The sequence below is a fragment of the Pelodiscus sinensis genome, chromosome 3 (genome assembly GCF_049634645.1).
Source record: "Pelodiscus sinensis isolate JC-2024 chromosome 3, ASM4963464v1, whole genome shotgun sequence".
In the NCBI taxonomy this organism is placed as follows: Eukaryota; Metazoa; Chordata; order Testudines; family Trionychidae; genus Pelodiscus; species Pelodiscus sinensis.
This window is the reverse complement of record NC_134713.1, coordinates 95,153,420-95,166,003: the sequence shown is the minus strand read 5'-3', so window position 1 is coordinate 95,166,003 and position 12,584 is coordinate 95,153,420. Positions and strand designations below refer to the sequence as shown.

The 12,584-nt window shown below is 46.3% G+C and overlaps 1 protein-coding gene across 19 annotated transcripts in view; it reads right to left on the bottom strand.

Annotated features, from left to right (window-relative positions):
* EYA4 (EYA transcriptional coactivator and phosphatase 4) overlaps nucleotides 1–2,786 on the bottom strand; it is a 209,374-nt gene extending 206,588 nt beyond the window's left edge. For 2 of the 19 annotated variants that reach the window (XM_075924210.1, XM_075924216.1), the window contains exon 1: nucleotides 2,390–2,781. In XM_075924210.1, coding sequence (XP_075780325.1) covers nucleotides 2,390–2,506 — 117 coding nt within the window. In that variant the 5' untranslated portion in view covers nucleotides 2,507–2,781. Of the gene's footprint in view, nucleotides 1–1,932; nucleotides 2,065–2,162; nucleotides 2,313–2,389 lie in introns of those variants that run through there. The other 17 variants (XM_075924201.1, XM_075924211.1, XM_075924202.1 and 14 more) reach the window with 11 other exon arrangements.
* Between the last annotated feature and the right edge of the window lie 9,798 nt (nucleotides 2,787–12,584).

Sequence of the window (12,584 nt, the reverse complement as noted above, 5' to 3'; positions counted from 1 at the left end):
ACCAGCATTCAGAAAACTAAAAAAAGAAAGGTTTTATTTAAAATTTGTTTTAGATTTAGTTCAGATACCAGCATAAGTTGTAGGTATATAAAGATCTACATTCTACAGCATTGTATGGATACGCTGGAGAAAAAATGTAAAGTCTACAGTGATTTTAAGATTTTGGATTCACATGATCACTAAGAATTGATGAGAAATCAGAGAAAAATGTTGAACATAACACAAAACACTATGAAAACTGAAGTTATGATATAGCCAGAAGATAAAACATAAGACTATAATTACAGAAATACAGTAAAAAAAAATTGAGAACTGAAATCAGATACAAAATAATTTATAACTGTTTACAGTGAAAATACACTTCTCAGTACATGTCAGTGCAATTCTGAATTTTCTATATACTTATATTATCCCTGCTACTATTTCATACGTTCAAATCAGAGCTTTAATTTAAACCAACAAGGATTTATTTTACGAGTTTAATGCAAAACAATTTTATTATTTAAAATGTTATCTGATTTTTAGATAGTCCTACCTAAATTTGATCTATTCAATGCCAAATATCTATTACTACATAATTTATCTCCTTGTGTTTTGCTGTGAACTTTGCTCACAGGATTACCCAAAAAACAACAGTATCTGCTTGATTTTTAATAGTAGTTAGTTTCACAAATGTAAATTAAAGTTTAAATGCCAATCACTGGTTGGCAGAGACTCAATCCTGGAATGCCTTTCACTTTTGTTAAAAATGCCTAAGTCTGGGTGTTACCTAGATCTCTATACTGCATGACACCGAAATGGGCACATACATAAAACCAAACAGTTGCCTTTACTTAAAAATAAAAAGTCAAAGCGACTATGAGTTTGTCATACCCCACTAATATCGATTAAATGGATGCTAAGTACCACGCCAAAAAAGACAGATGTAGGAGAAACAAAACTGTTAACTACGAGTCCTTAATGTGAAATCTAACCTGCAGTTTTTCTTGGGTATCAGATTTTGGAAGTGTCCGTACTGACAGCCAGAGAGGCAAATTAATGGCCAACAGCCCATTGGGTTTAAACACGGAGAATCCTGTTACCTCCTCAGATTAAGTACAAACACACACAGACTCTCCTCCACGTGGAAGTGTTTTCAAACCCAAACACAAGCCCCTGCATGCTGATCCACCTCGGCGGAACAACTAACTCTACTAAAGAGCTGTAATTCCTGTGTTTTCGTCTAGAGTAGAGAGTTAGCAAAAACAGGAAGGGGGAGCCCTGAAAAAGCCAGACAAAACCGAGTTAAACCACAAAAACCAGTCATTCATATTATTTTAAACACACACTAGGGAAAGAAAGTGGGAGAGAAACAAAAAAGCGCCCTGGGTTCCTACTGCCCCCAATTTCCGCAGCCTCCTTCACATTTTATTTTGTTGCCAGTGTGAAATGAGACCGCCCTATCAGCAGTTATTTTCTGATGGCTGCAAACTGTAAGTGTGATCCATTAAGAAAGAAAAGTCTATTTAAATATTGCCGGATTCTGGGGGTGGAAGGGGGTTTGGAAGGTACATAACACGGCATAGGATGTCATGTACAACTGAACAAAAGGGCATATTTTCCGGACCAGATGGAACCATCTACGTGTTTACAATGCTGAAAGCTAAGCATGTTTGCACAAAAGTTGCCATAAATTAAAGAAACTCCTCTTCTCCTCCCCCCTCCCGCAAGGACTGTTAACCTATAACGCTCATACTGCATGATCAGATTGCTGGCAGCAATCGCTAGTCAAGTTACCGCACCAAACCTCCCGAAAACTCGCTGCCTGGCACTCTCGGAGTGACCACCTCTACATGTCCTGCCCCAGCCGCGATGCCACACACCCCGCCGGCCGCGTGCGTCTCTCCCTCGCTAAGCACAAAACTTCCTCGAGTTGGGGAGGAGGATCCTCACCAGAGACAATAAAATCGCCTGCAAAGTGCAAAGCGGCGCTCAGGGGGCGAGGAGAAAAAGGCTGGTGAGTTTCCTGCTACACAGGGTTTCTCTGCCTCCTCCACCCCAGTCCATGTGCTTTTCCGGCTACAGCCCGGCGCTAGGGAACTGCATTGCAATGGGACGGGGCTGCCCCCCTCCCCCGGGCAAGCACAGCAAAGGGTGGCGGCGGCGCGCGAGCCTCGGCTCACCTGGCGGGGGGCACAAAAGCCGCCGGGCCAAAGGAGCGAGCCGAAGGCAGCGAGGATCTCGCCGGCTGGGGCTGGGCTGGGCTCAGCCGCCGCTCCCGGGGAACTCCGCTGCGCCTCCTCGCAGTAGTTTCAAAGGGAGGGAAACAAGGTTCAGTAGCCGCGGCGCAGGCAGGCACCCGGCGCGGGACGAGGTGGGACGGGGAGCGGAGCGGAGGAGCGACACTCACCTTCTGGGGCTGGGACGCGCCGCTGCTGGCACAGGCTGCGCCCGGCTGGCGATCCCCCTCCTGCTTCAAGCCGAGGTTCCCCCTCTGCGCTTCTCCTCCGGCAAAACAACAGGACATCCCCCTCCGCAACTCCCACCACCACACAACCCAGAACAACCACGGGGGGGGGGGGGAGGGCTGGTACGGGAGAGAGCAACCACTGACTCTCCTCGCTTTAGGGCGTGCAGCTAGTCCCCCCCCCCCCCCCGCTCCGGGCACACACCGCTGCCCCCTCCCCCAGAGCACCACTTCGCAGTGAACCCCAATGAGGCGTTCGCTGCCCAAAGCGGGAGGGGCGCGTGCAATGCAACACCGCCCCGGGCTCGGCTTTGCACTTGTGTAGGGAGCTGTTGCAGGCAGCGGGGCCAAGGGTGCAGCAGCACGGGGCTGAGCGTGCAAAGGGGGTGGGGGCTGAGCCTGTAGCCGTGTTTACTGCAGCCCAGGGAGCTGCATGTTGTCATTGGCTGTTTCTCCCATGGGTATCTAGGGAGCTCCCTCCTATGCCTCCCACCCCTTCTTGCCCCAGGTCCTGAATACATGCTGCTTCCCAGCCCCGGGTTGCCCCTGGGGAGCCAAGCCTTCCACCTACAGTTGAGGCAGCCACCCCACACCGGGTGCTTTGGGGATCCCTCAGCAACCACTTCAAGCGTCTTATGGCCGTCAGGTCGGCCCAGGGAATTACTTAGGAGCCCAACACAGAGCAGCAGCAGAGGTCACCCATGCCTCCCACTCACTGCAGTGGCCTGAGCCAGAGTGACCTGGTAGCTTGTTCTGTCCCAGCCTACTGTCCACTCAGTCCGCTGCACTCTTGCTTCTTCTTGGTAGTGGGATGCAGAGCGCCCCAGTCCCAGCTTGCTCACTTCCCTCTGCTGCGAAGAAATGGAGCACCTGAAGCTGGGAGAGGGCAGCAGGGTAGAACAGCCTGCCAACTCCTGTCCCCACTGTGAGTGGACAGGGATCAGGGCAGAGCTGTCCATAGGGGGGCATGGGCAATCCCGCTGCTTCCACCTCACCCAAGCCCCTCATAATCAGCTGCTCCCATAGCTCAGGGGTGAGGCTTCAGCAAGAGAGTGGAGCCTACCACAGGAGAGCTGCCCTTGACCCCATGCCTGGCACACTGGGAATGGGGGCCCTATGCAATCCCCATTGTCAGTGCCCCAGGCCTTGCCTGGAGCCCTTCCCCTACCCTACCATCCCCACTTTTCCTGTGTCTGCCAGGCAGTGCAGAAAAAGCAGCTGCTGCTTGCATGCGGCCAGGCTAGTGAGGAGAGAGCAGTTTCTCCCAGGTGCCAAGGCTTAACCAGAACTCTCCTCAGGGACCTTGCCTCTTCTCTGGGGCTCAGGCTCTGCAGCTCTCACTGTCATTAACACCAGTGCAGTTTGGCCTGAGCAAAGGATTGCAGCTGGAATTAGTTACTGAGCAAGCAGGCACCTGGGGGCTGCATTTGCTCATAATTCCCCAGGCCACCTTTACTCAAGTTGAGTGTTACCTGGCTCACTGAAATCAATGGTAGGCCATACTACTTCCATGGGGCTAGGTGACTTGTGATCTGGCCCATAGCAATCTGTTGCACTGGCCCTACAGCAGCTCACTCATGACTCCGAGTTTTAGTCTCCCCACTACTCTACTGAGGGCATAGACTACAGCGGCAATCAAAGCAGACAGAATATTTGGAATCATTAAGAAAGGGATAGAGAATAAGGCAGAGACTATTTTATTACCTCTATATAAATCTATGGCATGCCCACATCTTGATTACTTTGTGCAGATGTGGTCTTCTCAGCTCAAAAAATGTTTATTGGCATTGGAAAAGAATCAGAAAAGGGCAACAAAAATTATTAGGGGCATGGAACAGCTGTCATATGAGGAAAAATTAATAAGACTGAGGCTTTTCAGCTTGGAAAAGAAATAACTAAAGGGGCTATGATAGAGGCCTATAAAATCATCACTGGTGTGGAGAAAGTGAATAAGGAAGAGTTATTTACTCCTCCCCATAACACAAGAACTACGGGTCACCAAATGAAATTAAATAGGTAGCTGGTTTAAAACAAAAGGAAGTACTTCTTCGTACTAGGGATGTTAAAGACTAGTCGACTATCCGATAAGCATTTGCTTATCGGATAGTCTTTTGACTAGTCAACATCTCCCTCCCCTTGCTGCCTCTATTAGATAGAGGCAGTAAATGGAGGGGAAGGGGTACTTCAAAGTGGCAGCTGCCAAAGGTGGTGCTGCTACTTTGAAACCCTAAGGTGGCCGCTGCACAGCTGATACACAGATCAGCTGTGCAGCGGGCTGCCCCTTTAAAACGCCACTTCTGCGTGATTCAAAGGGACAGGTTCTGGGGAAATGCCGCAGAGAGCCTGGGGTCAGCTGGGAGTCCCCAACTCACCCCAGGCTCCATGGCAGCTGCCCCACTGAAATGCACAGAGGCAGCTGATCAGCTATGTGGTGGCTGCCCCATTTAAAACACCACCTCCATACATTTCTAAGGGACAGCTGCTATGGAACCCGGGGTCTGCTGGGGACTCGCAGCTGACCCAAGGCTCCCTGCGGCATTTCCTAGAACCTGGGATCAGCTTGGGAGTCCCCAGCTGATCCCAGGCTCCTAGTGGCATGCAGCATAGCATGGAACCCGGGGTCAGCAGGGGACTGTGATTCCCCCGCTACCCCCGTGCTCCATGGCTTTGAAATTTACAAGATCCCCCCGCTGGAGGCTCTTGTGTATTTCAAAGCAGGCACACCGCATGTGGCCCGGAGTCAGCAGGACTTCCCACTAACTCCTGGCTATATGCGGAGTTTCAGAGGCTCTTGTACATTTTGAAGGAGGAATGCAGAAGTGCCTATCGACTAGTCGATGGAAATTCCATTGACTAGTTAATTAACCATATTTTAAAATCCTTACTTGATACAATGCACAGTTAACCTGAGGAACTCATTGCCAGAGGATATTGTGAGGGCTAAGACTATAACAAGGTTAAAAAAACTAGATAAATACATCATTGACTACTAGCCAGAATGGGCAGGGAGGATGTCCACAGTCTCTGTTTGCAATAAGCAGGGAATGGGTGACAGGGGATAGATCACTTGATGATTGTCCATTCTGTTCGTCCCCTCTGGGGCACCTGTCACTGGCCATTGTCAGAAGACAGGATACTAGACTAGATGGACCTGTGATCTGACCCAATATAGCTGTTCTTATGGCTATTTTCGGATGCAGCATGAACTATGCAAGGCATCTGAGGGAGTTTCATGATGCTGGATGTGTTAGAGAAGTAGGGTCAGCATACTCTCTTCCTCCCTCCCCTATAACTACAGAGTTTGCAGGACCAGGCACACAAGTAGTAGTGGTACAGTGCAAGGGAACACCTTAAACTTCCTCAGCTCGCTCCAGAGGCAATGCATGGGGAGGCATGAGTGGTCTCATGTCCCCCAATGCTGTGAGCAGGCCAGCAGCCAGAAGGAGGAGCCTACAGGAGGGGTCCAGCTCCCGCACTCATTGGCAGCAGAACAAGGAGGCCCTGCTGCTTTGCTCTCCTGATCATGCTGCTCTGGGGGACGAGAGGGGATCGCCCCCACTCTTCCCTGAAGGAAGCAGAGTGACATGGCAGCTGGGAAAGCAAAGCAGCAGGGCCAGGTTGCTCCACATCCTCACTGCTGCCGGTGAGAGTAGGAGGATGGGGGAGGTGGACCTCTACTGCCAGCACTGGCACCGCTAGTTCCTTGGGCCACCTCGAGTGCAGGAAGGAGCGGGGATGGGAAGAGTTGGGTTTTGGCCAGAGAGGAGTGGTCCTAGCCCTTCCTTGGGTTGGAGAGAGGGGTCTCATGACCAGTGGCTAGTCACCTTTGGCTCCCTTGTTCTCATGATGCACAGGACAGGTCATAGTTCAGACTCTGGTAAGATAATACTGTATGCCCAACATGATTACAGGTACCACAAGATGGCACTTACTTTGTAATCTGTCATTGTCTCTGGTTGTTCTGAAAAAGGAAGGCTCCAATTCAGTCTGCGTACATTTAGGGAGGCTAAAGCAGAGAGGCATAGAAGAGATGCACACGAGGAGTACTCAGGGATCATACACCACAGCACCTGCCATTGTACCCTTTTTAGAGTTGGCAGTTGTCTTCCTTCTCTCTGCCTAGCCAGTGTGGAAGGGGCCCAGGTCCAGCCCATTGTGAGGCAAAGTTTTCCCAATCCTTATGTTCTAGGAGTTGAAGGACTGTGTTCAGTTCCACTCCATACACAGGAGGGGTAGGATGAGAGCGGAAAACTCAATGCAGCCTTCCTGACCTACACTTGCTGTTTTATAAGAAGTCTGCTGATACTTGTTTTTTCCTCAGAACTCCAGCTCTTACAGTAGTGCTAATACATGAAAAAAAATCAGTTTTCATTGTTTAAAAAGTAAGGTTCTAGTTCCCTTGTGAAGAGCATATTAAAAATTATGAACCCCAAAAGGCCCATAAAATAGAAGGTAAATAAAGAACCCTATGCATATTTTAAACCAATCCCATGCTTTTGAAGGCCCTGATTTAGGATTTTTGAAGAATGTGTTGGCAATTCCTAACCATCTAGTTCTTGATAATTACTTTAAGAGCTTTACAAAATTATTTATATGTCAAAATGCAGCCAATTTAGTGCAAAGGGAAAATGTTTTCAGTGAAAGCTGATGCCATACTGCAGGACCAAGCCATTTTGCTTTTAATGATGTCACTCAATGTAACTCAAGAAGGAGCTAGATAGGAACAAAACCTGTACATTTTTAGTTTACCAGTCTTTATGTCATGTTCTTCATTGACTGTGTGATAGGGTGGTACTCACTATTGTAAAGCCTCCTAGTAGCTGTCTTGGGAGTTAGCTCTGCACCCTCTTCTAAAGGGTCTGAAGGCTGACGCCCTTGAGAAAACGGCAAAAAGTGTGTTGGGGCCCCAGGGAAGTGACCCAGGGACATCTACTGAGGAGTTGAAAGGGACACAGCCAGTGGTGTCTATCTACAGAGTTTCTGGGCTAGTACCCAAAGCAGTGGGTCTCTTCTCTCCACCCCCATTGAAGAAGTGGCAGACAATTGGCTGCATTAACCACTGAGGGTATGTCTACACTACCATCCTAGTTCGAACTAGGGTGGTTAATGTAGGCAACTGGAGTTGCAAATGAAGCCCGGAATTTGAATTTCCCGGGCTTCATTTGCATGTTGCCGGGCGCCGCCATTTTCAAATGTCCGCTAGTTCGGACTCCGTGCCCGCGGCTACACGCGGCACGAACTAGGTAGTTCGGATTAGGCTTCCTATTCCGAACTGCCGGTACACCTCATTCCACGAGGAGTAACGGTAGTTCGGAATAGGAAGCCTAATCCGAACTACTTAGTTCGTGCCGCGTGTAGCCGCGGGCACGGAGTCCGAACTAGCGGACATTTAAAAATGGCGGCGCCTGGCAACATGCAAATGAAGCCCGGGAAATTCAAATCCCGGGCTTCATTTGCAATTCCGGTTGCCTACATTAACCACCCTAGTTCAAACTAGGGTGGTAGTGTAGACATACCCTGAGGGATGTGGCTGAATAGCGGACAGCAGTGCTGTTTCCTGAAAAGGGGAAGCACAGAATGCAGTACAGCTGGAGGGCTGTGTTCTGAAAAGGATGCTGCAGTCCTTGGGGTGACATGGGTAAAGGAGGAATATCCTTGCAGCCTGACAGGAGCATCTTTAGGTCCCTGGAACTCTGCCTTCTGCACAACTCTTTTTGCTGGATTCAGCCTGCAAAGAAGTTAGTCCTCTCTCCCTCAAATTCCAGCAAGTGACTGAAAGGGTTTTGTTTTGCCAGCCCCTTTTATATGGACCAGCCTGGCTGAGATTTGCTGCTGCACGCAGCCTTTCTTTAATTAGCTGCCTTTTACACAGCCTTCCTAGGTGTCTATTAACCTCTTATAGACTGTGTGGGGCAGATGCCCCATCACAGACCTCAATGGAAGCTGTCAGATGTTCTGTACTTCTGAAAAGCAGTTCTCTTATTTTGATGCACAGTGGATTTAGGAGCCCAACTGGGCTCCTGTTTTTGAAAATTTAGACCTAAGTCATCTTACCTCAGAAATAATTTGGTAAAAAGATGTCCATGTTAGTGCAATTGATTGCGTATCAGCTATGCAATTCAAGGATTTAGTAGCAACTTCCTTAGGGAATTATTTCCTTGTGAAAACAAGTTTATAAAATCTCAATATTCAATGTCTTCAGAGACTTGCTACTCAGAGAGAGAAGCAGTCTTGAAAAACTGTCAACCTTCAGAAATTCAGCAAGAAATTCCCTCCAAAATACTGTACATTACATTTATGCAGCATAAGAACAAGCCACAAAAAATCAAATGACTTTTGAACATGAAAGTTGAGAGGATACCTGGGGCAAGAAGGAAAAACAAATCAGATTTGAAGGAAATAATTCATATTGACAATCCTGATGCAGAATGAAATTAGTGACCACAGTAGCTATGTTATTAACAGACTACTTTTATAAGAAAAAGTTCTAACAACTCATTTGTTTCTATTACATTTGTGAACAGCAGTACATTCTACTACAAGGTAGTTGATCCCTGCAGTGAGGGTTTTCTGAAGTCTAGTTTAAGGTTTCTCTCCAACAAGGGGTGAAAGGAGAGCAAGGATGGACAGAAAGACTTTGGAAGCAGGTTTTTGTACTACAGTAATTAAAATTAAAATGTGTATTTTTTTATATAAGGTGGTCTGTAGAGGGTGGTGTCTAATTTTCCATTGTTGATTTGTACTGTGGTGTCAGGGGCTAATATCTTTATGGCTGACCTAGAACAACATTTCCTCAACTCCCATCCCCTTTTACCCCTTCTCTACTTACGCTACATCGATGACATCTTTATGATCTGGACGCATGGCCAAGAAACACTGGAGACATTCCACAAAGATTTCAACAACCTACACCCCACCATCAACCTCAGCCTGGACCATTCTACATGAGAGATCCATTTCCTGGACACCACAGTACAAATCAACAATGCAAAATTAGACACTACCCTCTACAGAAAACCCACTGACTCATACAGTTACCTACATGCTTCCAGCTCCCATCCAGCACACACCATACGATCCATCATCTATAGCCAAGGCCTTCGATACAACTGCATCTGCTCTAATCCCACTGACAGAGATCAGAAACTTCAGGATCTCTACCAAGCATTTATAAACCTCAACTACCCACCCGGAGAAATAAAAAAGCAAATTGAAAGAGCCAGATAAATACCTAGAAACCATCTACTTCAAAACAGACCCAAGGAACCAACAATAGAACACCACTTGTCATCACCTATAGCCCCCAACTTAAACCTGTCCAACACATTATCAATAAACTACAGCCTATACTGGAACAGGATACCATACTCAAAGAGACTCTGGGAGACAGACCCATAGTCTCCTATAGACAACCACCTAACCTCAAGATGATTCTTACCAATAACCACAGGACATACCACACTAATACCAACCCTGGTACCTTCCCTTGCAACAAACCCCGTTTCCAGCTTTGTCCACATATTCACTCTGCTGATACCATTATTGGACCTAACCAAGTGAGTTATAAGATCAAGAACACATATTCCTGCGCATCCAGAAATATAATTTATGCTATCATGTGCCGAAAGTGTCCGTCTGCTTTGTACATTGGACAAACGTCTCAGACACTTTGCCAAAGGATCAATGCCCACAAAACAGATATTAGAGAGGATCACAAAGAAAAAACAGTTTCTTGCTATTTCAACCAGAAAGGACACAGTCTCAATGACTTAATTACCTGCATCCTGCTTCAGAAGCCTTTTAAATCTGCACTTGAAAGGGAATCCTCTGAACTGTCATTCATGCTAAAATTCGACACTCTACGCGGGGGTCTCAACAAAGACTCTAGCTATCTTACCCATTACAAAGATAGCTTCCCCAATTATCACCTCTAATACCATTAGCTCACAGACATTTACCTCCCCCCCCGCATCGCCCTTCTGTTCTGAAATTTGATTTGTCCTTTTCATATGTGTTCATTTTTTAAAATTGTATCCTTTAGTATATATGGTTGTGACTATTTTCTTCCACTATTTGATCTGAGGAAGTGGGTCTGGCCCACGAAAGCTCATCATCTAATAAACCATCTTGTTAGTCTTTAAAGTGCTACATAGTCCTGTATTTTGTTTCAGGGTGAAAAAGTCTGCTGTGGGAGCCTGCAGGAATGGTTAGAAAAGGGAGAGGAAAATGGAAAAAGGCTGAGTGCTAAGACCCAGGGAAGGCACTGCCTCCCCTTACCTCTTATATCCATCACTCATTGTAGAATGATGCTTGGGTTGGAGCCTTGGCTCAGAGACCCTGTGAGGGAGAAAGGGTCCCAGAGGCCAGACTCCGGCCTTGAGCACTAACATCTATGGCTCTGCAGCTCAGGCCCCACCAGCCTGAATCAGCTGACCTGGGCCAGCCACAGGTGGTGTATTTCAGTGTAGACATTCCCTGAGTGGCCTGATCCTGCCCTTGGGGAAGAATATAGATGTTTTGCTATTGGTTTCCATGGGAGCACGTGGGCTATTCATTTACATGAATACTTAGTTTGTGGAAATCTGGAATGTGATCCATCTCGCACTAGTTTGCTGCCCACAGGACATGGATGCTGCTGACTCCCACTGACAGTTCCTTAGTGCACTTTGATCCCCATTCAAGCACTCAGAATTTGCTAGTGCACATCAGCAGCCTCCATAAGGACACTTTGTCTCTAACTTTCTACACACAAAATGTTCACATAAACAAAGTCAAAGAATGTGAGTTTTGATATATTCAGTAGTGCTAAATGTAGCCCCAATGGAACAGCTATAATAACCAAACACATTTTCTTCAGTAAGAAGTCTTTGATAGGACAATGGGTAGTCTACACAGCAGGGCTAAAGTCAAATAAAGTTATGCAACTTCAGCTATGTCAATTGCATAGTTTACGTTTGAAATAGCTTAATTCGGCTTTTGGCGCTGTCTTCACAGCAGGAAGTCAAAGGAAGAGCATTCTTCCTTCAACTTCCCTTACTCCTTGTGAAATGAGGGTTACCACGAGTTGAAGAAAGAAGTTGTAGCTCGACGTTATTTTGAAATAGAGGCTCGTGTAGTCTTCCTTCCTTCCTTAACTTAAAACACTATGTTCTTTCAGAATGTCAAGTTACTCTGAAATAACACTGCTATGTAGATGTACCCAATGAAATTAATTACGGTGTATTTATTCTATGAACATGTACCACAACTGACACTGAACAACAATTATAATTGATAAAAAGGGCACAGTTCAGATCTAAATGCTTATTCAAATTCCACTAAAATCAATGGAAGGACTCCCCTTGATTTCACCAGGTTTTGGATCAGGCACTTAATGCAAAGAACAAGCAGAATAGCCTCTGTATCACTTATATCCCACAAAGGAGCTACAGGGCCACGTAAGGCTGCCTATGCAACACTGAGTGAGTTCCTGTACTGGCTCAACAAAAGCTAATGTATGAGCTCATGAAAGAAGTAGGCCAAGGGCAGCTCAAGGAGGAGCCCTGAGATTCATTTTTACAGAAGAATAGAAGAATAATACCGTATCCAATTAAAGCAACAGGGGAATGTAAGTAGGCAGGATGTAATTACCTACATTGGTATTTGGCCAGAACGGGCACTCCTACACTTGCAACAAGTGCCATAGGCTCTCTAATGACCACAAGTGGCCATAATCTTAGTTTGAGCACTTATCTGAAAAACAGCATTATGATTATTTACACCATGCTTGAGCACCATTTCATTACTGGGTCAGTGGAAGAATGGTGCTTACTAATTCACAAATACCAGTTCATACAATAACTTGGAATTTTCTTGGAGGTCTTCCACGCAAGTACTATAGGCCCAACCCTACTTAGCTTGTGAAATCTAATGAGATTACAGCCTTAAATGGCATGGATCCAGATAATATGCCTGTTTACATATGTTATTAAAATAAATCGCACTTTTAAATTATAGGAAGCAGTTCTGAAGTGAAATTAATGTAATTATACTGCATTGTTGTAAAATAAACTATTTTAGACAAAAGGTATTATATTTATGTTTTCTGAGGAACGAATCTTAAAATTGATAAAAATACTAAATTTGGTAGTTTTGATTA